This window comes from Brienomyrus brachyistius, chromosome 23, assembly GCF_023856365.1.
Source record: "Brienomyrus brachyistius isolate T26 chromosome 23, BBRACH_0.4, whole genome shotgun sequence".
NCBI classification, from domain to species: Eukaryota; Metazoa; Chordata; class Actinopteri; order Osteoglossiformes; family Mormyridae; genus Brienomyrus; species Brienomyrus brachyistius.
Window position 1 is genome coordinate 19847113 of NC_064555.1, and position 26287 is coordinate 19873399.

Sequence of the window (26287 nt, forward strand, 5' to 3'; positions counted from 1 at the left end):
CAGTCGCTTAAATAATTTACAGTCTTGCTTTTACCCATTTGCCCTCCACTGGCGAGACTTCAGATTATAAGGCTTAGTTCAATAACTGGTCACACAATGCGGTCAGCCCACATTGGTAACTTCTAGGTCACCTGCCTGTCCTTTGTTTTGTTTTAAGCTCAGGCACGTTTTATTTTGTTTTCTTGGGTATTTTGATGCCACTTCCTGTTTCCTGCAGGACATTAATCTCAGGAACAAAGTGCCGTATAGAGGTCTGTGTAAAGCTGATACCCCGGTAGTCTAGGTGGAATAGACCCTATTCTGACTGGTTACTATAAATGGAAATTCTCTGGTGCAGCTCTATGTTGTCCCTCTGTGAACATGTATGTAACCGTCTGCAGTGAAAGTGATGTAAGACTGCTAATCAAGCTGGGGTAATAGACCTCACACACTTGGGATCCAAAAATGATTAGGATCACTGCCAGGGTGGAAATAGCATCTCCTGTGTCAGTCCCGCTTGTACTTGTCAGTTTTAGTACACCACTATCTGTTCATTTTTTTTGGAAGATAGCAAAATTATGCCAGCTTAATTAGGGTTTATTCCAATTTTGCTGTAGAAGTCGTTTGCTTTGGGTTCTGTTTCTGTAGCACGTCTGTACCCCCTTTGTATTCTGTATGAGTCTGAGCTTTAAAGCTTTTAAAGCTTTAAGTCCTGTTTGGGAAAAATGATTTATCCACGCTGGCACATGGGCACCTGGACCAGGCTGTCCACCTGTTTGCCCACACGGATATCCTGTTAGGCTCCACCGGTGGCTGATCAGCCGCGCAGCTCAGGATATCAGAGATTATTTGGCTCACGAAGCCAGAGGAGGAAATCCGGAGGCGGCTCATTGCGCTGATCTTCGAGCTGAGGCTCTAACCTTCCATCCCTAACAGAGGACTTTATCTGGCAGCTGGAGGATTGTTTTCAAGCCATTAATCTGCACGACCCCCAAATGCCTTGTCAGGTGGCGAGCTGTCTGCGAGCTATCACCCATACACTGTGGAAACAACAATGACTCTCTAAGTCTACGGCAAGCAGCCGTGTTTTCTTATGTGACAACTGAATAGTATCAAGGTGAGTTATGTATGCAATGACTAAGACTCTAATGAATACCACTGCAGGAAATGGCCCAGTCTAATACCTCTCTGAGTCTCTAGAACTACCACACACCTGTAGTGACCCTAACACTTCTCAGGGGATGTGTCCTTATAGTAACACCAATAAAGCACGAAGCTGCAGCCGAATACAGGCACGCTCGGCATCTTTTAGGCTGTCAGAAGTTCCATTACACCCTACCCTGCTGGTAAAATCCCTGCGTGACACATAAAATCCTGGGGTCCGCATGGGGATGGGGTGGGTGTAACCCACTTACAGAAGTGACCCGCTTGTCCTCCCTGAAAAGTCTCCATGTGACGCTGAGCCTCGCTCTCTCCCCGGGGCCTCCCTCTCTCTCTCCCTCTCTCTCTCCCTCTCTCTCTCTCTCTCTCTCTCTCTCCCTCTCTCTCTCCCTCCCACTCCCTGTCCCTGTGCCTTTGGCTCCCTCTCCTTCTGTACGCCTCCCCCAGGTTCTCAGTTTTCTCACACTCTCCCTCCCACAGAAGCCTTTCATCTGCATGTCCCGAATTATTCCAGCTCTCTTCTGCCCCCCCTGCCGTATCACATCCTCCTCCTTGGCCGAGCTTCTCTCTGAGCCCCTCCCTCTAATTTTTTCCCCCTACCACACCCCATCCTGTCACTAACTCCATGCACAATGAGCGCAGCTCTGTATGACTGGTCTTCCTGTGCTAAAGTAGGCAGTGTCAAAAATTGCACCCGCACCCCCCCCCCCCCATACACACACAACACCCACTCTTGGCTTCGTCATGGTTTTCAAAACAATTTTGAATGACAATTTTTTGTTCTAATTTTAGAGCATTTTAAAAGCTCTCCCTTTAAAAGATCATTTTTTGGGACTTTATTGTGTAAGCTCCCTAAGACTCGGACTCCCCACCTTTGACTTTTGACCTTTGCGTTGTCAGGACAGTGCTCTGCTTGTCAAGCTAGAGGAGCCTTATAACATGGCCTTACGATCAGAGAGGGCAAATTACACTTCAAAAGGTGACCTGCTTATGTGTACCTGATGCTGGGAGCCACTGAATGCTTTTATTCCCTTAAGGGTCTTGCAATATCTCACAGCAGGATTAGACTCTTGTTGTGACTTCCTCTATGACTGTTAGGACTCCTATTATCTATGTACCTCTAGTCTGCTCTTAGAGACTTCCAGTGTCACTGCCGGCTTTCCACTGTGACTTCCAGAATTCTGGAACACACTGGTAAGATAGCACGTTCCTGTGAGAACCATGCCTGAATCCCGTAAGGTGCCGAGCGGGATTTGATGTGTCTGAAGCACAGCCCTTGGCAGATAACCCTTTACATCAATGGTTCCAGCACTAGGTTACATCTGACACAACCTGGGCTGACAGGAGGAAACGGCTGGGACTGATTCAGCAAACCCACTCCTATTGCTTGCCTCTGCAGCCACACTCATATTTTTTGTTAATCAACTGAAGGGCTGAGACCTGAAACTGCTGTGGATGTGGCTGTGCATCTGTCTATTTCACCACCTTTCTAAACTCACATGTGGATCATCTCAAAATATAGAATGAGCCTTTTGAATGAACGGAGCAGCCTTTGCCATCTTGTTTGTGAGGTAGTCATTACATACGGTGCATCCTTGTCTTCTCAGGAGCAGGGCACGATTCTGCAACTTCTTGTCTTATTTTTGACCATTCAACCAGTCCATGTGACCCAGGTGATGTCGACGTGACAAGGGGGGGGGGGGGGGGGGGGGGGGGGGGCACTGGGGACATGAGGACTTGTGTTTTCTCCTGGTGCAACAACCTGATTCCTAGGAAAATAATATTACAGAGAAAACAGTGTTAATCCCTGTGTCAGATCCGAAATATTACCCCAGAAAGGTATTGAAGGCTCCATGCTACAGCAAATGACTGTATACTTCGGCACTCAGGCACAGGCTGAGGAAGAGCACCCTGAAACCAGCGCCAGTTAGGCTGAGCTGAAGGCGAGAAACTTGGTGAAATCATACATATAAAAGAGACCCCATCACAATACAGGTGAAGTGCGAAAATAAATGTACACAGTATTTGTATTCTCTGTGCCTTCAGCCACAGCAAGAAGAGCAAACTGGCAGCTGACTAGACCCATTAGTCACAAACTGCCCATCTGGACAAAACCATGCAATCAAAAAACTTACACATTCCATTCAGCTCGAGTCACATGACAAGAAGTGATGACTGACATGGTCGGACATATTGTTTTGATCCTCTTCCCAGGAACTTACCATAACCGTATCCATCCCAATGACAGCCAATGATAGCGGAAAAAGTCACAGTGAGTAAGTGATTCTAAAGGATAAACAAACGACAAACGTCACTGACAACAATGACTGTGAAACCCAAAAAGAACAACCGAACTGCTGCACTCGTGCTTTCTAAGCTACCGGGGACATCACCGCTCATCCCCGTTCTTTAGAAAGACTCCTCTGCAGATAAGAAATACGCTTCTATCAATTCTGACTCAAGGTGGCTGTGTGTTTGTGCAAATAAGACACTCAGAAACACAGAATGTGACACTAACATGGCTCTCTTTAATGTCCTAAATAGACTTATATTTGACCATGTGACCAGTCCGCAGCTATTGCTTGGTATATAGAATAATTATTATACATGTACAACATGGGTTAAGAGAGACAAAACACAGACCCTTCTGTTTATGTAACTTTCGGGGGAATTCCTCTCCTCTTCTCCCAGATATCCTGCTCCAGGTAATGAGGCAGAAAGGGATGTGGAGGCTTCAGTAACACACTGGGTTAGTGTCTATTCCTGGTGACTGGGGCAGAGCAGCCTGGTCTAGGAGCTCACATCCCGGGCTGATGTGGCCACCAAGCACCAGGAACTCATCGTTTCCTCTGATGTCTCCCACAAACAAACCGCTATATCTATTCTTCTTTGGATGGCAACAGGAGGGTCTGCATTTCGTTCCAGCTACTGCTCAGGAATTATAACTGCCAAAGATCCCACTTGACTCCCACCAGAGCTTCTGTTTATATAGGGCAATAGAGAGACTTTTTACACTTAAAGAAACACTCCGAAAAAAAAAAACTGTCAAACACATCCTCAGAGCAGTAGCAGAAGCTGTTGCACCCTTACAGAGAATCCCACATTTTTGCAGTAAAACATCCAACTGTGTAAATGGAAGAAAATGATATGTTGTTTTGGATAAAAGCACTAAGCAATGAAATAACAACCATAATAGTAATATTCTCATAAACACCTGATCAATCCTCAAAATGGATGCCCCCACACCAGCACAAATATGTAGCCTGGATATACCCAAACACACATGACATTAACCTTCAGCAAAATGTTTCATCTACAACATGTCTCTCGAAATTCCTTAAACGGTAGCACATCTCTTTCTGAGAACACTGCTGCTCCAGCTAGTCCAGCAGCTCATCCAGAGATTCTTGCTTGTTCTCCAGCCCCCAGTACCTCCTGGCCGTGCTGAGCCTCAATGGAGGCCAGCTGCGATGTTTCCGTTCCTCTGTGCTTTCCGCAAGACTGCAGTCACGGTCTGCATTGACTGACCCTGGTTCCCTAGGGAGTGCCTCCAGTGGAACTGCCTGAATGTCCACGACATCCTGGAGTCCTACATCCTCCAGGCCTTCGTCAGCCAGATTCTGTATAATGTGACCCCCTACTGGAAGAATGTTTCTGCACAAGCTATAGGAGCCTCCAGTAGGAGCCATGAGCTTCATCCCGCCATCGTCCTGTGCCGATTCCCCCATGCTTTCGTTGAGCTTCAGTCTGGGCTCCAGGTGGAACTCTACAGTTAGCATGTTGATGGAGGCCTTGCTGGGGTGGGTCGAGGTGGGGGGCGATGAAGGTCTCTGGGGGGGTGCCTCAGTCTGGACGCAGTAATGCATGTAACTGCCGCCACCTCCTGCCTGAGACTTGGCTTGCTGACCTAAGTGGTGGACGTTAAGGTCAGCAACAGTCAGCTTGGTGAACCAATGGTAATTGCAGGGCTGGCCCCTGGGTGGCACTGTGGTAGAGATGGGTCTGGTAGGGCCGCGGGTCTGGGCCAGAAGTAGGCGTGTCTCACGGTCACGGTTCTCATACAGCACCGTGTTGGCGCAGATCAGAATGAAGAGCCCTACTCCCATGATGACAGGGCCCAGCAGCCTCATGCGGGTGTGGTGCACCAGGCTAGTCACAGTCAGCATGCCTCTGGCTCCCTGTCCCCACTTAGTAGCCTGGGTACCGCTCAGACCTGTACCCGCACTGGCCTGGCTGAGCAGGGCTGTACGATGGGCCCGGTGTGGCCAATACCCGGCCACAGCAACAATCATGCCAGCCATGACAACAACGGCCCCCAGCATTAGGAGGATCCCCGGTGGGGATTTCATGCGCAGTTTGCCCCGAACTGCCTTCGCTTTCTTGCGGGAAAAGCTGAACTGGGGTAGCTGTTGGCAAGTGGAAGAGTGTGGCACCTCCCCCCTGGTTGGGGTCCCCATGGCACCCTGCCACCCAGAAGCAGACTGGAGAGAGGGCACAAGTCAATGTTTTTGGCTTCGTGGACAATTTTTCTTGATCTTCAACAAACACACTCTTGCAAGCAGTAATAGTGTAGAGAAATGACCAAGACAAGACAGAATTCCAAGCAAGGTCTTAATCGGAAGATAGACAGGGTCTTAATTGCTTTATCGTACCAACTCAAACCAGCTTCCTTGGACAGTTTTCATCACTTACCGATAAACCCAAGCATCTCGTCTGTCTGACTGACTGCTCCATTACAGCAGTTCTGATGCATGCACTGAGGTATCTAAGCAAACATCTAAATATTTTTCATAAGCATCTGCTGTTGTCACTGTACACCCACTATATTATAGGTGCTATTTCTCCAATAAATTACTTTCCATTTATCCTTCTTGCACTTCATCCGCCTGGTGCCAAATATAATTACAATAATTATGAAATCTTCTGCTTTACATTCAAACCCCTCCACATGAGGTGAAGGAGCTGCTTTTGTCTAGATATTTTTATAACTCATCTGCTGCACGCTCTGTCTGCATCCCACCTAATTTCTTGTCATCTACGTGAACTCTCGTTCTGATAACCCATTTAGCTGAAAAGGCATCAAAGAGCATCACATTTCAAGATATATAAACTGGCCAGATAAAAGAACCTTCAACAAGTTGAATGTTTTGCGATCAACCTTACAGTCAGCTCTTTTCTTACATGGGATTAAATCAACGCTACCGTACTTACCTATGCGCTCCGCTCGTGCCCGGAGCCGGATGAAACGCGCTTGTCCAGAAAACAGATTTTCGTTCTCACACTGGACCTCTTTCGTTTTATCAGCGTTTTAATTGTTTTCTTCTCGATGTCTTGTCTGCCCGACGCCCCATGCGATTTCAGGGTGCTCAACACCGACCCACTACTTGTACTGCTCTATGGAGTATAGACGGTCATTTCTATTGTACTACCAAGCCCGTACGCCCAGTGTCATGTCCGAAAATTACGCAGGTTCCCTGGAAAGTAATGTGCAATATTCCGATTCTGCGATACATTTCAAAAAGCCATCGCTAGTATGAACGGGTGATGTAACGAATGCAGCAAAATCTAAAATTCCTTATGATTCCAGGCGAAGCTTTGCGCGCTGTAGCCACATCAACCTATATCTAATCGTTTAGCGTCTGTCATCCATACAGTATGCTAAGATGCATTAAGCACACATCTGTCCATCTTTATGAAACAAAAACCTCTCTCGTAAACCTCATCAAAATAATCGCGAGTGAAAAAATGAAAGGACAATCCAGTAGACATCGGCTTATTTTCCCGCGAAGGATTTAAAGTTTCAACACATCCCGAAGTTCTGCATAAGAAATTTCGTACACGCAGAATCTGTATATTGAATAATTAATAAGGAATACGGACATCCAGAAACGATTTCTATCGCGCAAAAGTTTTATGACTTAATATATTACTGCTGCCACGCCAATAAACAGATGTGTGCCTTCACGAGTTTCTTAGTGAACGTCCAAAGTTAAACAAAGGTCAAGCGAAACCTTTAAAGACGTCTAGTACCAATTCTCAAACACAATATAAAGAAATAATGCATGCCCTCTGGATCGTACGGGATCCGATTTTGTGGCTTGCCTTACAGCTGTAAAGTAGCTTTCTGTCTCCCCCCAAGCCATTTACATCACAAGATCCGATACTCCCCACCACTCCGTGCAGCTTCATTTCTCCGAAGCTGTTAAATGAACGCAAAACGACTGGGGGAGCGAGAGGAGGGTGACGGATACCGAGGGAATCCTGCGGTCTCATGCGCCACTCTTTTCCCAAATTCCTCAGTTGGAGATGCAAGAAATGTCACATATGAATGCAGGAATTTCAGCTTATATAACCATTACATTCCAAGGCTTTCCACGTTCTGATAGCGCCGTGCGTGCCCCCCTCTTTACATATGATGCTGTCGCTTTCCACCCAATATCTGAAGATCACGCTGCAATAATAACTTGATCTCCCAACATTTCCTATGCTAACCATCACAACGGCTTGGTCAGTCACGTCCATTCACTCTGGGTTTAGCTAATAAAGAGATCATACAGCTAATTGTGTATTATGCAGTAGTGACTCCCACCGAAATGAAAATGATAAAAAATAAAAACCGTTCGATTGTTGCAAAATATGTAATCGCATACGAAAAAGCATTCGTTGATTAAAAAAGTACATTTAGCATGTAAGCTTAATATACTTAAAAGCAGCTATAAACACCCAAGTCAGAAACGTGGCTATGGTGCGGAGCGATATCTGTGCTCATGAGTACAGCGATATAACTGGCGAGTATATGGCAGCACCCTATACGTTTCAAACGCTAGAAGCCATGTGGACATGGAAAACGGACACACCTATTAAAAAAACCACTGAAAACAACAACAAAAAAAGCCGAATTTCGATTCAATGTGCAATGATGGAGTCCAAGGATACTGCTCCGTGAGAGTGACCTAGCCGAATGTGTTCATTATTTCAGTGTAACAACATCGTTTCAATTGAACACATGGCTTATTTTAAAACATACAGATGCATGATTAAAAGAATATGAAGTCATGAAACGAGAAACCACCCACTAAGCAGAAAGATCAACAATATGGTTGCTGGACGAGATATGGTGATGTACTTAATCTGCAGAGAATGTTACGTAAGTAAATCCTCACTGAGCACGTACAGCTTATATTGCCTACGCTGTCTACAGACGAACCTACTATATTAAATAACCAAACGAGCCGAATGGACATCGTCGTTATAGATTCTTATTTTAACACTAAGGTTTAAAAATGTTCACATTTCTATATAAACTCAGTACCGACTTATATAACATGCTCATCTTACACAGTCCTTTGGAAGCTCTCCAGGTGACATCCTTAATATATACCCAAAACACGTCAATCGACTCCTCTCAAGGTGCAGAATCAGAGGTTCTGTTTCATGGTCCTTTGGGATACCCAAATTCTTCACTCTATCACAAAGGTTAGCTTCAGCATCCCTTGCGGAGAAACCTCATACTGACAGCATGTACTCATGACTGACTTTGGTCGTTAGCCATAGCTCATGACCACAGGTGAGGATATGGATTGTAAAACTGAAGGTAGATTGACCAGTAAACTGAGAGCCATGTCAAGTAACTTAACTACGGCATCACCGTGATGGATCAACTCAATGGCCACAAAATCGCGGTCACTGAACTGATCCATCATGTGAATCTCACATTCCCTCTTATATTTCACGAATAAGACCCCAAGGCACTGAGGATGAACCCCCTCACCACCACATACGCTTGAAATAAGCTAATCTCTCCTTTCTAAGGGCGTGCCATGGCTTGGATTGGGAGGTGCTGATTCTCGCTGCTATTGCTTCACATTAGCCATTACTTTGCTAAAGGGCGTGCTGGGGCCCCTGCAGCAGAGACCTCACTTTCAGCCCTCCACCTGAGGTGCGCTTTCAGCCAAGGTCAGGCCTGGACATCCTATGCATGAAAAACACCACAGCAGATACAAGATACATCCTTTCCAGAGACAGGGGCAAATGAGCTGCCGCTGTGTGTGTGTGTGACTTTCGCACATTTTGCTGATGTTTATATGTATCATCTGGGTAATAAATCTTTGCCCTAGACTCCAAAAACATACATTTCAAGTGATTTAGGGATAGGGAGACCAGCTAATCCATGTCAGGAAGGATATTTTGAGCTACTGCAGGTTTTTATAAACTACTTTACAAGTAAAAAACACACGTTTGGCTAAATAGTTCAGTTCTTCTTGCACGTTGACCGGTTTGTTTCCTTGACTGAAAGACTCATCCAACGGTTTCACATTAACATTAGTGACACATTTATGATTATAGGAGACAGACCAATCAGCACACAGCAAGAAATCAGTGCTTAAGTGAAATCCAGGTGCTATTAATTGAAATGGTAATTTTGAAATATTGTCCTATTTCAATGTTCAAGGTGTCCTACCTGACGTGGATTAGCTGGTCACCCAAATTAATGACTCAGAGCTGGTATATATGTTCATGAATATGAGATGAATGATGCCCTATATACGATGCATTCACCCTCACCCACATATGCTTCCATTAACTGGATGCTATGAAAATTTTAGAAAACTCTAAGGCAGTCACTCATAAGTACTTCGGTGTAATAGCATCTGGTTTAGAGTAGAAGCATGTCAACACAACTGCACAACATGCATGCAAATAAATACAAACTGCGCAACTGAAAAAACGGTGGTTACGCTTAGCATTTTATTTCAGCCTAGTGCAATGACAGGAGCTCAGTGCACACCAATCGTTAGTTATGTGGCTCTGTGTTTATGCAGGTTTTGAAGTGCAGGCCAAAGACATGTGGGTAGGTGCAATGGACCGCTGTGCCATCCAGGGAATCCCCTACGCTTCCTGGGATTACCTCCAGACTCACCCCAACCTTATACAGGAAAATCAGTTATGGATGTCAGATAAACCGGTGGTTTCCAATTTCTCATGTGAAATAGCATCTATTCCATGTGTGGAGTATCAATGTCAGGGGAACCCATTTGCGCTAGTGTTTGGGCGTTAGTTTGAAGACTCATTTTAAAAGGCTTAGAGAAGGCTGAAATAAAGTAAAGAAATAAACAATGCCACAGTATCATTAAATAGTGTGTGAACATACATTGTTGATAAAGGACAAATAGGGTTCTACCTAGCAAGACACATTACAATATTAAATTAGCTGAGTCTTAATACAAAATAGTGAATTGAATCCATTTCCGGGTATCAAGCATTTTATTTTTTAATAACTGGTAAAATGATTTCCACAAAGGTGAAATATGCAAAATAAAACAACCCCACCCACACAAATGTGTACGAGTTATGCTTTTACAGTATGCCATACAAAGGTTGACATCTATTACTGTATTTTCAGACACGTCTAACCTATAAAAGTCTATGAAGCAATACCCTCTCAAACTAGTCTCACACACTTCATATTTTACAAACAACTCTAATTGGAGACAATGCTACTGAAAATAAAATTTAGAATACTCATGAAAAGTAACCTGGTGCATGTGTTTTAACAGACAAGTCAAGCGAGAGTGCCATTATCCTAGAGCTATCCTATTTATCAAAAAACAAAATTGGGACCAACGAGAGGGTGGGGCAACAGCATAGCTGTTCAGGAGCGAGAACGAGAACGGGATTTAGAGAGGGATTTAGAGGGAGAACGGGACTTGGAACGGGAATCTGAGCGGGACACTGAGGGGGAACGAGACAGGGCTTTGGTGGGGGAAGGTGATCTGGACTTGGGTTGGGGCAAGGATGGGGAGCGGAAGTCACCCTTGGCAGGACCGGCACCACCCTCATCAATATCACTTTTGGCATCACAGGTCTTAGACCTAGAACGAGACTTCTTGGAACGATCCTTGTTGCCTGACCTGGACAGGGAACGAGACAGCGATTTCCTGGAGCTATCCTTATTTCCCGAACGGGACCTAGAGCGAGACTTCCTGGAACGATCCTTGTTTCCTGATATAGAGCGGGACCTGGACTTCCTGGTGCGATCCTTGTTCACTGACCGAGATCGGGACTTTCTAGAGCGGGAGCGGGAGCGAGACCTGGAGTGAGAATCATCCCTGCGGCTCTTCTTAACTTCCCTCTTGCTCCTCTTGTTGCGAGGGCTGCGGCTTCGGGAGCGACTGTGGGCCTCGTCTCGGCCAAGGCGCTTGTCACGGCTGCGGCTTCTTTGGGCCCCATTGCTCTTCCTCTTACTAGGCGTATGGCTACGTGATCTGGAAGCCATCCTGCCAGTGGAAGCTTGAGTCAACACAGGCACCAACCCCAAAGGAACCCAAGGCTACCAGAAGCTACACTGCCATTGTCTCACCTCCCCCTCCCCAACCTACCTGGAGCGGGAGCGACTGCGGCTGCTGCTCTCGCTGTGACTGCGGCTCTTACGGGATCGCCTGCTCCTCGAATGTGATCTGGAGATGGAGGGAGGGAACATCACTCTGATTCACTGATGAGAAATAGCTCTAGAATCCCAGCCATGAAGATCCACAAGTTGCTTTCTCAAATTCATCTTGGGTTGGGTTCCTTTCATCATACAAGTTACACAAGAAAAACTCCTTCAACCACAGACATGAAGAACACTGAGGATACCAATTTAGCCTGAGCAACCTTCAAGGAAGTGTGACTGCAAACAAGCCTTCTTCTCAGAAACACTAGGCAGGGGTGACAAACTGCTTACCGAGACTGGCTGCGACTGCGGGAATAGGACCGCCTGCGTCGTGATCCTGGCCTGTCCTCAATCAGTCGGATCTTTCGGCCATTAACCTCTGTCCCATCCAACTTCTCCAGAGCTCGCTTCATGTCTGAGTACAGCTTAAACTCGATCACACCCTCATTTCTGCGACCTTTATTGGTGTCGGCATAGGTCACTTCACCCGCCTGACGCATGTAGTCCTGGACAGAAGGACATTGTCAACCGAGCAAACAGCTACTCAAAGTTTCTCGTACACACTAATTAGGGTCTTCTTAATCTATACAAATGAAGCACAATGATCAACTTCCATTTCCATACCTTCAAGTCCTGCCAGCTACAACGGCTGGAGAGGTTCTCTACAATCAGCCGGTAGTCAGTACGTGCTGGAGGTCCATATCGATCCCGCCCACCACGGGCGTAGCCTTCAAGACGACAGGGACAGATTGGGCACAGGTTAGAGATGGGGACAAGTCCAGGGCAGAATGGTAACCTATAAACCCCAGCCTGTTGCAATTTAAACACTAATGTCCATTAGATTTTGGGAGAGAGAGGCAAAGGGCACAAAAATGCTATCACAATTATAAGAGTATAACCTAACCCATCATATAATGAATATATGACAACATGGAGAAGTATACAAGTCTAAGATATGTAACAATAAATTTGTATAACAATATAATTTAGTGTTCAAGTACATACAGAATTTGTATGATTACAGCTCACTAATATAGTTTACTCTCAGCCAAGGGGCCATCATTTAAGTACTTACGGCCAATTACAGTATGTGTCCTAGTACACAGTTTGAGACAAATGAAACAAAATCAAAAAAGCTGTTTAGCACCTATAAGAACTGAACCCCCATCTGACCCTATCCCCCATGGCATCCTCACCACCTGGGCATAATGGGAAAAGCGGTCTTCATTCACAATGGCTCCCCATTTTTGGTCAGCCAGAGGCCCAGAAAGGTCAAAGAGCCACACGCTTGGAAAGGGACCCAAGGCCAGCAATAGGGGCAGGCAGTCAGTCAGCCTCAAAGGACTCTTTCAATTAAAACATTGAGGGTCTTTGTTAAATCTCTAGCGTTAATAACAGTCACATTTAAAAAAAAAAAAAAAGTTAATATAAAAAAAGAGAAAAAACCTAAACAAAAAATCAGTTATTACTGGCAATGAACACTAAAAAATATTAACGGATTCATCAAACCAACATTTCAAAACATTTTTTGCGTAAAATGCACGTGCACACGTGACACTTAATTCAATAAGCTTATAATCATTAATCTGTTTGAATGCTTGGTTTTTGCATCAGAAAATGGCCAAATCTGTTCCTGTGTCAATTTAGTGACACCCAGGCCAAAAGGCTCAATCGAGGCAGCTGGTGAACAAAGCTGTACTGGCTCAAGGGCAGGGAAGCCCGTGCCTGAGCAACACAACATGTTCACGTGCTAAATTTGTGGAACTTGACATGGAAGCAGTCTGCCTCCTAGCTTCAGTCCTGAGAGGCTGCAGGTCCTGCACTCTTTCACTCCTGCTTAGTTCAGAAACCCTGACACAACCCCCCCAAATACAGTTTATCCTGGCATATACATTACATGACTAAAAGTACGTGGACATCAGCCTGTCCAACATCTTGTTCTGAAACCAAATGCATTAATATGAACTTGGTCAGCTCACTGTTCCTATAACAGTCTCTACCCTACTGCGAAAGCTTTACATGTTGGAATTCCTGCCAATCAAGCTGGCCACTGGGACCTGATCACCCAATATCATTGTGGGCTTGTGTGACCTACCACTTCACTACTGAACCTGCTCCCAGATGTTCTGACATTCACAATCACCTCACTTGCAGTTGACCAGGTCATCTCTAGCAAGGCAGACCTGTGGTAGACTGACTTGTTGGAATAATGTCATATGATGGTGCCAATAGGAAGTCATTAGCCTCTCCTGTACAACACCCCCACTTTACCGCTAATGTTTTAGGTGCTTGTGCGACTTGTATGCTTAATTATACACCTGTATCAGCAATAGGTGTGGCTTAATTCCTAAATTTAGAGGTGTCCACATACTGTTGGCCATATAGTTTATGAATGTCCATTTATACAAATCTAAAGGGACTCTGCCCATTCCATTTCACCTAGATACTTCCCCTTAGCCAGACTCCCCCACCCTTAAAAATGATCAACCCTCAGCTGATAAGCAGGAGTGAAAGGCACACGGTGCTGCAGCATCTCAGGACCACAGCAGAATCACTGCCGTGCATCTCAGCCGCCGTGTGCACGTTTGTGTACATATGCACATGTGAGGCCAGGTGGCCGCTTACTTACTTCGCCCAGAACCGTAGCTCCCATCGCGCCGGGGACCCTTGGTGTGTTCCACTATCACTCGCTCACCGCACAGGTCTTTGCCATTCAGGTCATAAACAGCATCATCAGCATCACGGGGGTCATCAAACTCTACAAACCCATACCTTTACAGGGAACCAGAGACACCACTGAAAGCACATGCCAAACACCAAGGCCCAGCCTGGGAGATTCAACACACAGAGAATATAACTGATATTAATGGAAAAGAATAAATCGGAAAGCCCCGAAAAGCATTCCTCACACAAAACAATGGCAATGTTGAAAATTAAAGATGACCACATCCAATCAAACAAAACCTCACAACGAAATCACCATAAGTAGGGCAAGTATTGAAGCTGGTTAGTGCGCCGTAGACTGCAACCAGGCGAGTTTAGTTATGTAGTGTGCTATCATGAGCCAGAATTATTAAAAAAAAAAAAAAAAAAAAGAAAGTAGGGTGGTTTTCATTTTGACTCGAGAACCGGGCCCCGAAACTACAATAAACCGCTATTTGTATTAAATGGCTCCAGGGAGTTCATAAACCTAACGCAATCCGGAGTCATGCATCTACGGCCAGGTACTTAAGTCACGTTTGTCCAGAGCGACCGTAGACATACGTAACCAATCAAACAATGGTTTCGAGACTTATCGCTGAGCGGCGACATCCAATTAGATCACATGTCGCAAACGCATCGCTGTGCGGTAACAGTTAACTATCCAGACTAGGCCTATTTCGGGCCTTCCCGTAGTGCAGCAATGAGATTTTAAAGAAAATACACATACACACACACACGAACATCCGTCCATTAACGGGTATCAAAGCTAGTTGATGGCAAATCGCATACATTTACAAAGGTCTGCTTTAATGCTTTGCGCTGCTCTGTTACGTTGTTTTTTTCCACGTTTCGTAACTTACGTTAGCCGGTTTGCTGACCGCCCGACCCGCTACTAACGTAGCAAGCCGTACGGCCAAATGCACATTCGACGGGAATATATGATATACAATATCACGCATTACTAATAAATAATTCCGCCCTAAAAAAGAAATCTTAGACGACGCAAATATTAGCAGCTAACTCCTGGTGTGTACGCGCAGCAATTATTCGTCGCAATAAGCAAACAGAATATCCAGCTAGCGGGCTCGCTAACCCATAAGGCTACCAGGCACCGCATCAGAGAGCGCCCGTGAATCGCCTGTATTTACAAAGAAACATATACAATATCTTAATAAGAACTTAATTACGGTTATATTAACATTCCGCCCATGAGACCATCCTTTAAACTGCTTACGGCTGTCTGCAGCTGGCTGCCCCCTAACAACTGGACAGGCCCTTAAATCCAGGCCCCAGCGCATGTACGCTTCACTTAGCCCGAAACGGGACTCTGCCTCGGCCTTCATTTTCGTTACCCGTTTTTGAGATCGACTTCCAGTATCTTCCCATAACCCTTAAAGAATTTCTCCACGTCCTTTTCCCGTGCACGGTAGCTCAATCTGCCGATGTAAACTCTTGACATTTCCCCGGCCCTGGCTTCACGTAGCCCCCCTTTACACGCTATCAAAACACACGGTCCGGCCGAAGAGCGCATAGATGAGAAGCGCCGCCCCTTTTAGACGACACATTAGGGGGCGTGGCTTCCGCTAAATCGCGCGTTTTCTTACACTTTTCGGTTACAATCAAATATATTTATTTTGCGAGGCAGACAATGCATCCCTTATATTTGCTATTTTGTCAGTACTGGTTGTTTACTTAAATTTTTGTATTTTTTTAGTAGGATTTGGTTATTTTTCAATCTCCTGGAGAAATCATGTGTGCCATAACCTGATATCTTAGCAGTGGTCTATAATTCTGGACTCATGGTGTAAAATATCCAGCGAGTTAACTGTTAATCATACTGATTGTGTATGTCCTCTAACCGTTATACTATGACACAGACCATTTGGAATTACAATTACAGAATGACAAATATCAAATAAATGCCGTCCTAAAGTCTGTGCTTGATGCTTTACATTTATGTTTTAATGTTGAGAAGTATTCCTTACGATATTTTTATGCTTAGTAATTTTTATATAAACATTTCGTGGCTGAATTGTTTTAAATCCGAAGAACACAACGTTTTATTTCCTATTTTCTGTTTCTAGACTAAAAGGGCGTACATTTGAGTATGGGCGGCAGAGGCATGTCCGTACCAATATTGGGGGCTACCACGTGCGTTTAGGGGGCAGGGGTTTAGGGGATGATACCGGTGTTGAAACCAAACGTAGGTCCTGGCCTCAATATGCGACATTTTGCTTATTCGGTTATAACTAGATAAAAAGGTAACATATCATAAGAAAACTGACTCATACTAACGTAAAATGGTTCTAATTCTCATTGCAAAGTGTAGCCTTGTACAGTATTTCGGTCCAACAAATCCATAGGCCTAGCTGTATCCACATTGTTTATTGCAAAATAGCACGCCATTTGCAATTACTACCCCATCATCCTCTCATGGCATTTTTTCCCATTTAATGTAAGTCGATTCCAGTTTCAACGGCTGTCCTTGATAATAATATCAGCCGATCGCCTAGTATACCGTCTACAGTGTACCCGAAGCCTGTGTCCTCTGCATCCTGGACAGGCTCCAGCCCTCCCGCAACGTTGCCAACTGTTAAAACCGCCAAAACAGACACGGCCATTCATTACATTTAGATACTCTGAAAACAACATTGTCCATAACAACGGCCCCGGATGTTGCACACATCGCAACTGTATCAAAGGCCTTTTTAATTCCACTCAGCTGGCAGTCATTTTGGTATATACATGTACTCTGTGGGTATATGCGTGTCCTTTGTCTGTATGGAGTTTCCTGTGTGTGGCGGTTTCTCCCGGGTGCACAAGGACATTTTACATAGAGTGCATAAAGATGCACTGGATCAGCGTGCCATCCTGCCCCATGTCTTATGCTACGTGCTTCCCGGGGCAGGATGCAGACACACTGCAAAGCGGACGAGCCGATTACGGATAGATATGACGCATATAGGTATATTACTTTACATCATGGCGTGGAGCATGGATGTAGCGATGGAGGAGGAGGAGTCCGATTGCGTTACGTTTGTTTGGCTTCCCTAAAACCAGAGGAATGCAAAGCCTTACGAGACGCGCAAATATTCACTTCTTTGTTGATAAAATGTTTCGTTACCGTCATGCAAACAGTGTGGAAGAGATCGAGTGTAGCTCGTTGTGGATCTGGAAAGCTCTGTTCGTACTTAATACGCTTATTCGCGGAAACACCTTAAAAGTTTTAGCCAGAACTGCTTTCTCTGGCTGATTAATTAACTATGACTGTCAATATATTAAAGGGCACGATGGGAAGATTGAAGTGTAACTATTCACTGTTAGATTTGATATTTTCGGTCACTGGATTCTGCACTTTTTTGATCGACGTGGGAACCGATTTTTGGGTCGCCAGTGAGTTCTTTTCGCACGGAGATTTCATTTGGTTTGGGGTGTGGATCTTTTTTATGATTTCCTCGTCTATCGTGGTCCAAGCGTTTAGCTGGCTGTGGTATAAATACGACCGAAAAGTGGATGGTTTCGAAACAAAAACAGCGGAAGAAAATGTGCTTTTTGGCACTGAAAGATTCCTACGACTTTCTAGTGTTCTACACATCTTTCAACTCGGATTTCTCTTCAGGTAACATACACTAAGAAGTTAATCTTTAAGTATTGCGCAGTACAATTTAGTTTTTTGTTACTTTTTTAAATATTAGAGTTCGTTAAGTTAGCCTCATAGTTAGCCATCCATACACATAAATATCCGTCTTAGTTTAGCCGTTATGTTTTTAGTAATTCAGGCTGTTTAATGATGCTCTATGTTTTCATATGGTACCCTCGACTGAACTTCTTAAGATGGAGAAATCTTAGGTAGTTATTTTAGTTATTTTAATTTAAGTTCGGTAACTACAAGCAACTAAAAAAGCCTGTATTATCTCAAATTTTCAGCTAGTAAATTCTTGAGTCTTCCAGTCATGTTCTCTTAATTTGTTCATGTTATCATCATTCACATGTAAGTCGTTTAACTTTTCTTCTTTTGTGTAAGAACTTCATAGGACTTATGTCAATCAGGCTGGCATTGTACCCTAATATTTGAATACTTTAATTACTGTAAGAAAACAAGTTACAGAAAAAAATATAATGTTGTGATATTTTCACTTATGCAATTGCTGGAGTACGTAATGTGGGCGTCTCCAGTAAATAGTAGATCTATTTTAGGCATCCGGAGTTGCTTGGTGACTATAAGAAACCTTTACTGGTCATGTGCTGAGAATGGGTTCTGTATCACTTCTAGTAGATGTAAAGCTCAAACGAGATCAACGTCTATGAAAACGTGTCTGAATAATGGTGTTTGAGGTTTTTGGTTATTTTTTACAGGTACATCTCTACAGTCTGGCAGGGTGTTCGTCTGCGGTGTAATGGGGAGCTGAGTTCCGACTTTGTGCTCTATATGGACCATGATATCAGCATGCTGCGACTCATTAAGACGTTCTGTGAAAGCACCCCTCAGCTCACACTAATGATTTACATCCTGCTGCACAACAGTCATGTTGGGACCTTCCAGTGTAAGTAACACCCCCACCCCCCACACGGCCTTCTGCAGCAGTGTGGGTAACTCGGGGCAGGCTAACCTAACTTCCTCATTTGAGAACTTCTGTTTGCCTCACAAGGCCTTTCGTCATAAAAGCATGCCATTTAACTTTTGTCTTCTGTAGATATCAGTCCTGCAGTCTCCATGATTTCCATTGCCTGGATGGTGGTAAGTTACCATCGTGCCATGCGATCATTTCTGCCTGACAAAGCCAATCAAGGATGGGGTTCCTCTGTTCTCTACTTCCTTTGGAATCTGTTGCTGATTGGTCAGCGTATATGCAGCGTGGCCCTGTTTGCCAGCGTGTTGCCCTACTGCCTCCTGTATCACTTCTTGTTGCTATGGCCATCATTGATCCTCTGGGCCCATCTGCAAAAGACGGCTTTTATGGACAGCACTTTTGGAGAGTGGCTGTACAGGACCATTGTGGGCTTGGTCTGGTACTTCAGCTGGTTCAATGTAGTTGAAGGGAATACAAAGGGCAGGGCTGTTATCTACCATGCCTTTATGGTCACCGATGGTGCCATCTTGTTAACCACATGGTGGTGCTACAGGGATTCAGAGAAGACGCAGCACTACGCGATATGGTTAGTCTCCATACTGGTTCTTGTTCACATATTGGGCATCTTGGTGAAGATTCTGTACTACCGCTGCTTCCATCCCACACTCTCATTGCCCCCTGCTGGTACGGATAGGGAAGACATGTTGGATGGCAAGACCTTGTGGCAGAACCAAAGAATGGAACGCCAGTCTAATTATTTTTATGCTACTGAACAATCATTACCGCTGACCAGGAATGTTAACAGAGCTGCCAGTCTTTGACAAAAAGCTATTTCAAACCCCCTATAACAGAAAATTTTTGTAATGGTAAAACTTATGTGGCGCAAAGGAGAAATAGTAGCATAATAATATCATTATATCACAATAACATATCATTATCAGAAATAACATTATAGGAGAAATGCTGCTGGATGCCATTCAAAATGTTTGAAATGTGCATTTATGAAAGAATGTATAGTAAAACATCTATGTGTCTGGAGTTTTTATGTGGAATGAGATTTTCATTATTTTCTACTGATGTGTTTTATTAATATGTATATTTTTATATATAGAGGGATTATGTATAATAAAGTGTAAGAAAGTTTTTTTATTATTAATGTAATTACCAGCAGCACAATGCCATTTGGTTCAAAATACATTTTTGCTCTATTTATGTGATTCCTAAGCAACACAATATTTTGTCAATGTCGGGACTGATGAATTGTCTATAAAACCTGGCATATAATTGCGTTACCTGTAAAAGTTGTATCATTGATTGTTATTACTCACCTTCTCAGTGAATGTTGGGCCTGAACTACAGTTTACGGTTTTTAGAGTGGGCCTCAATGAATAGTAAACCATTCCACATTGCAGGGGTTATAGGGGCGCAGGTCCACCATGATCTGGAAACACCACATGCATTTTTTGTAAGTGAGCATGCGAGTAGCACAAAAAGGTATGAGAAATGCGAGATTGAAAGATCACTGCGCGATATCGCATGAGAGGCTGCCGTAAACCCACTCGGTGTCCTCCCAGCCAGCGCTGCGCATATATTTAATACATTTATGCGTTGCTAAACTTTTTTGTGTGCCATCTGCGGCTTTTGCAAAGCTCCCAGAAACTCCTCAAAATTTCCATTCAATTTCTTGTGCCGAAACCACGATGGCGAAAGTCACGATGAGAAAGAGACGACTATGTAGCTCGACTTATACATATTCCTTCCCATTTTGCACTTGCCCAGCCAATCAATGCCACCCGGGGTATAGCCCAACCACAGTCACACAGGCATTGTGTCTATGGACTGCCTGTGTCATGTTGAGGTCCTCCTGTGGTCAGCCAGGTCAGGGATCAGCTCGGACATCAACTCAGACCCAGTGCCCATCTGCAGGATCTCGAGGGCCATTTACAACAGCCGTGGGCCACCTTGCCGCAGGAGAGGCAATGTATCCAGGCCTGGGGGGGGGGGTGCCACCCCCTACTGACATGGGACTAGCAGTGTGCCCATTCTGCCAACTCTGTTGTCCGTTTCATCTGATAATATCCGTTTGATCTGAATACTCATTGCGATAGTCACACGACCTTTCAGCACGTGCGGATTCATTTAATTTCCACCACTCCATCTGGCTTCTGGCTGCATAACTTTTTTCGTCACTGAGTGTAGCTAGGGGAAAAGTGATCTCTGAGCTTAATAATGTTACATGGGGCATAATCACTTTATTTTCAATGTTGAATAGTGTTGCTGTGCAGCTCAATCTCCTTGCAACTACTTAAACAAAAGGCTGAAGTCGTGAGGAAACCCTGACACGTACTAATTCTCTGCCTTAGTAGAAGTCATGTTACAGTTTTTTTTTTTTAATTGCTGAAATGCGTTTCCTAAAATCTCCTTTCCAGTTCTTAGTACACTAAGCACAAACTGCATGATTTAAACTGCACTAACAAAACCTTTGTCTTGCAAAATCAAACAATTGACCCTAAACTATTTTAGCTTTACTCAAAATTAAGCACTAAGGTCAGAAATCACACAAAACCAGCCAATGTATAAACGCTACTCAGTGACTGTTACACACTACATAAATAAATTGAAAACCTTCTGGGATAAAATGAAAACAATCTTTATTTTGGATATTCATGCACTTATGAAAGCTTATTTACATAAAAAAAAAAGCCTGCAGCGAAAATAAAATTGCACTATGTGATTTTACATTTTTACAGCAGAATTAGTCATTTATTCTGCCTTGGCATCATGCCTCTGCACTGGGTCAGGCCACAGGACTTCATCTACATAACATGCAATGGAAAGTATTCCTTGGCATGCAGAATCCAGCCTTCGCGAGATTCTGCTTCTACATCATATTCTGCATCCATTGCTTGTTTAGATTTTCCTGTGTGTAGGGGTTTCAGTCATATACATTCTATTAACAAGCGAAGAAAGATCCCTCAATAGGTTTTAAAAGGGAGAGTATGGTGGAAGGCAAACATCCATAAAATGCTGGTTATTGTTCAAGCAATCGCATATTCTTGGAGCACGGTGAAAGCTCACATTGTCCCAAATGATAACATGAATGGGATGCTCTGCCTGCTCGCAATCTTTCTGCTCAAGCAAAGCATCCCATAGACCATCCAGAAATGTTAGTAGGTGTTCAGTGTTGTATGGGCCGACAGTAACAGGGTGGTCGACAATCCCATAGCTGCTTATGGCAGCGCATATGGTCACATTTCCACCACGCTGACCAGGCACATCTAGAATGGCATATTGACCAATTATGTTTCTTTTTTGTATTCATGAGGCCTCTCCATTGAGTCAAAAAGTCTCCATACAAAGTGAAAATAGACTACACCCAATTTTGTAAATGACACAGTATGATGTGCTTTGTAGACATGTGCTGCTTCACATACAGTACAATATACAGGCTAGTGCTGAGTTTACTGTAAAAGGTAAGGTAAGTTTCACTTTATTGCCATCAACAACTGTATACAATTACATAGTGAGATGAAACAGCATCCCCCCATTATAACAGTACACATATAACGGCAACAATACACAATAACCATACCACACAATAAGGCTTATCTAAAGTGCAGACAGTGGGCAATAGACAACAGTAACAATCCAGGTGCTTCTTGTGTATATCTAGATGTAATACAAAAGCCTCTGTGGGATTATGGTATTGAAAGCTGAGCTGAAATCAACGAAAAGCAGCCCCACATATGAGGCTTTCTTTTCCAGCTGTGTCAGTGATCGATGAAGTGCAGTTGATACGGCATCTCCAGTGGACCAATTAGGGTGGTAGGCAAACCGGTGAGGGTCCAACGGACTGAAGAGGCTGGCTTTGATATGGTTCGTGATGAGCCTGTCGAAGCACTTCATAATAACTGAAATAAATGCTACAGGCCGGCAATTATTCAGATAGGTTACCGTAGATTTCTTTGGGACTGGAACTATAGTGGTGATTTTGAAGCATGATGGGATGATTGCTTGGCTGAGGGAGGTGCTGAAGACACCTGGGAGAACTTCAGCCAGCTGGTTTGCACAGTCCTTCAGCAGCACCTGGCCAGTTATGTTGTATTGCTCAAGACAGGTTAGTTCGTGCAGTGTTGAGTGGCGCCTTGTCACCAGATCTGAATCAAGCATCTCTGGCTTTCAGTAGCTACCAGACATCACCGGTCATCCAGAGTTTCTCGTTTGCCCTTATAATGATGGTTTTGGTGTGAGTGACATTCTCTGTGCACTTACTGTTGTAGCCAGTAACAGACCCTGAGTACTCCTCCAGGTTAACATAGTCCCCATAAGTGGCATCTTCCTTGGCCCACACAAAACAATACAAGAATGCAGAGGAAGAGGAGAAACCACAGCACAATGTTAAGGATGAAGGTCTTGGTCCTGTGGAGAGCAGGCTGTCACTGGGAAGGGGCAAGGAGAGAGCCAGGTAATGGGCTGCTTTTATTGCCAACCCCTTTGGTTTCACAAGGGAGTTGCTCGGGAGCAAGCGCAATGGATGTCTCACATGTTCCAAGGAAGAAGTAGATCGGTTCCTCCACACCACTCTACATGAACGCGCAACACATCGAACCTTGAGGCAGATGGGCTACAGCAGCAGAAGACCACATCGGGTGCCACTCCTGTCAGCAAAGAACAGGAAACTGAGGCTACAATTCACACAGGCTCACTGAAATTGGACAATAGAAGATTGGAAAAATGTTGCCTGGTCTGATGAGTCTCCATTTATGCTGCGACATTCGGATGGTAGGGTCAGAATTTGACGTCAACAACATGAAAGCATGGATCAATCCTGCCTTGTATCAACGGTTCAGGTTGGTGGTGGTGAAATGGTGTGGGGGACATTTTCTTGGCACACTTTGGACCCCTTAGTACTAATTGATCATCGTTGCAACGCCACAGCCTACCTGAGTATTGTTGCTGACCATATCCATCCCTTTATGACCACAGTGTACCCATCTTCTGATGGCTACTTCCAGGAGGATAATACTCAATGTCATAAAGCTCGAATCATCTCAGACTGGTTTCTTGAACATGACAATGAGTTCATTCATTCATTCATTAATTCATTCACTCACACTTTCATTCACATATCCTGGCAACATCACTGCGACCAGACATTGTCCTTCTGTCAGAGGCTTCTAAAACAGCTTGACCTGATAGAACTGACTGTACTTTCGGGAAGATTGGGCATCAACCCCAGCTGGGTCACCTGGGTGTAAGCTGCTGTGAGACCCGAAACCCCACGAACACAGGAAACATCACTGATGATGCATCCCAGTGCATCCGGGGGATGTGTCCTTCACCTCACCTTGGACACATTCCAGCCTATGCACTTAAAATAATCCTGCAGTGCTCAGATGACCCCCTCCAGCCACACTCATGTCTTTCACTTCGCCGGTCTCATCCACTTGAGAAGAAATGTATAGGCTGGAATCATCTTAACAGAGATATGGTCCAAGGTGGCTAGATGTGGACATGGTTCTGCTCTGTATGCATCTTTCATGTTGGTATAAACATGATACAAACAGTTTTCTCCCCTGGTCGCAAAGTCCAAGAGACACAAAAAAGTTTACTTGCTTGCACATATTAAAATGACTACTTTCACTCTTTGAGTTCATTCAGACAGTGCCCTTTAGCCTTCTTTCATAACTTATCTGGTTGCGTTGCAGGATACAGTCTGTTGTTTATAAACTCACACTGTTTATGCCTTCAAACTGCATGTTGTCTTCAATAATCTACTGTGGTATTTCATGCAGTTGGATGGCATTATCTTGACGGACCATCCCAAGTGTCTCCTGTTTTTGTGAGAACATATGTGTTCTTCCGCTCTCATGTGGCCATCTTTCAATCCTACCAAAAAGATCCTTTTGTTTTAAGTACACATGCTGTATTGTAAATGTTCTCTATGGTTCAAAAACAGATATAGTACTGCAAGGAAATTAATTTTCCCTGTCCCCCATCTGGAGGTTGGTGGAGTGATTTGCTGGCATTGAAATTATGCTGTAGTTTTGAGAGACAAAAATACACGTTTTCTTCTTTGAGGTTCCTGACCATGGAGGGCACTGATAACCTGCTTAAATTTGGTTGCACACATTGCCCTGCTTCACGTAGTCATGCATTGAACGAGAACATGATCTATGATTGTTGCTCTAATTTAATTTTAAATTATAGCTCTTCTTCTTGGTCTTCCTCCCCGTCAACCACCTCTGACACGCACGCTTCTTACTCTTCTGTTGTAGCGCTCCGCTGTTGAATTCACTCACATCACTCACATTCGGCTTGGCTTATATCCTGTTTATTGATTGGGTTCCACACATCACAGAATGGACACGTGGTTAGAGTAGTAGTGTGTTAATGATGAAACCTGGGTGTTTGTGCGTAAATCGAGTCAGAGGTACAGAGCCATTTGGTTCCAAGTGCACCCCACTGCTTAAACGTGTTATGTGAATGAGAATGTGTTTAGAGAGTTTTGCTAGATGAGAGATTCAGATTTGCAAATTGTCTAACCAGATGAAGTGTTTAAGGTTTTGCCAACTGTGAGATTGATTTGATGGAGGAGTACTGATAGACAGATTAATTTTTAAAATGGGGTCTAGTGTTTTAGAAATTCAGAAAAACTGCAAGCAAGGAGACCAGTATTGTGTGTGTTTTGAGGTCATATAAATCTCTTAAAAAGCAGATGCTGTTAAATAAATTAGCATATATTTTGGCCTGTTAATCTAATATCTATCTGCTTGGAGACCAATAACAGGGAATCACAGCTGTTGGCCTTGTTACTGCGAAATGTCACTAATCGTGAATGTAGAAAGTTGGGGGAGGTATGTGACTGCTGTGCCTGTAATCAGAAGGCTTTCGGTTTCAACCCTGTGGTCGGCAGAATAATGTCAATGGACCCCTGAACACAGCTTTTAATCTCAAATGCCCCAGGGGCTGGTTGACCTTGCTGAGCCCCATGAAACAAGCAACACTTTCCCTGTATTCTTTAACAATGATGCCCTGGCTGGCTCTGTAGGCTAAAGCTATACGGCCAAATAAAGTTATGCAACAATTCACTGTCAAACTGGACTTTTCATTGGCGGTAATATTTTTTTTTTTATTACACAAATCGTTGTTGGGCAGACCAACATACAAAAAGAACAGGACTGAAGATGTGTCACCCATTATTTAACATGAAACATCGATTGTACAGATTAAACCAACACCAAATGTGACCATCGTGTGAAGGTTTCTGCATTCAACAAAAGTTACAAATGTGTATTACAACTCCAGGCAAACAATACACAAAACAATTTACATATAGCAAAAAACATCAGGTCTACACACAGAGCATGGTACCTGGCTATAGAGCTTAAATTAAACCAATACATCCAACTTGAAATACATCAGACCTTAACTGTGGACC

At 44.0% G+C, this 26287-nt stretch overlaps 3 protein-coding genes across 3 annotated transcripts; 1 reads left to right on the top strand and 2 right to left on the bottom strand.

The window, feature by feature from the left end:
• Positions 1–3646: 3646 nt before the first annotated feature.
• On the bottom strand, positions 3647–8840 carry LOC125718855 (uncharacterized). Its single transcript, XM_048993027.1, has 2 exons — positions 6352–8840; positions 3647–5621 (listed from the first exon to the last, which is right to left on the bottom strand). Exon 2 carries the CDS (start codon positions 5595–5597, stop codon positions 4521–4523), a length of 1077 nt encoding a protein of 358 aa, XP_048848984.1. The 5' UTR covers positions 5598–5621; positions 6352–8840; the 3' UTR covers positions 3647–4520.
• A 1545-nt stretch (positions 8841–10385) lies between these two features.
• On the bottom strand, positions 10386–15826 carry srsf4 (serine and arginine rich splicing factor 4). The gene is made up of 6 exons (XM_048993026.1): positions 15628–15826; positions 14202–14344; positions 12197–12300; positions 11864–12078; positions 11520–11597; positions 10386–11417 (listed from the first exon to the last, which is right to left on the bottom strand). The coding sequence occupies exons 1-6, from the start codon at positions 15804–15806 to the stop codon at positions 10793–10795; spliced, it is 1344 nt and encodes a 447-aa protein (XP_048848983.1). The 5' UTR covers positions 15807–15826; the 3' UTR covers positions 10386–10792.
• Positions 15827–17045: 1219 nt separating this feature from the next.
• On the top strand, positions 17046–20147 carry xkr8.3 (XK related 8, tandem duplicate 3). Its single transcript, XM_048993441.1, has 3 exons — positions 17046–17894; positions 18632–18819; positions 18970–20147. The coding sequence occupies exons 1-3, from the start codon at positions 17539–17541 to the stop codon at positions 19665–19667; spliced, it is 1242 nt and encodes a 413-aa protein (XP_048849398.1). The 5' UTR covers positions 17046–17538; the 3' UTR covers positions 19668–20147.
• Positions 20148–26287: the final 6140 nt, after the last annotated feature.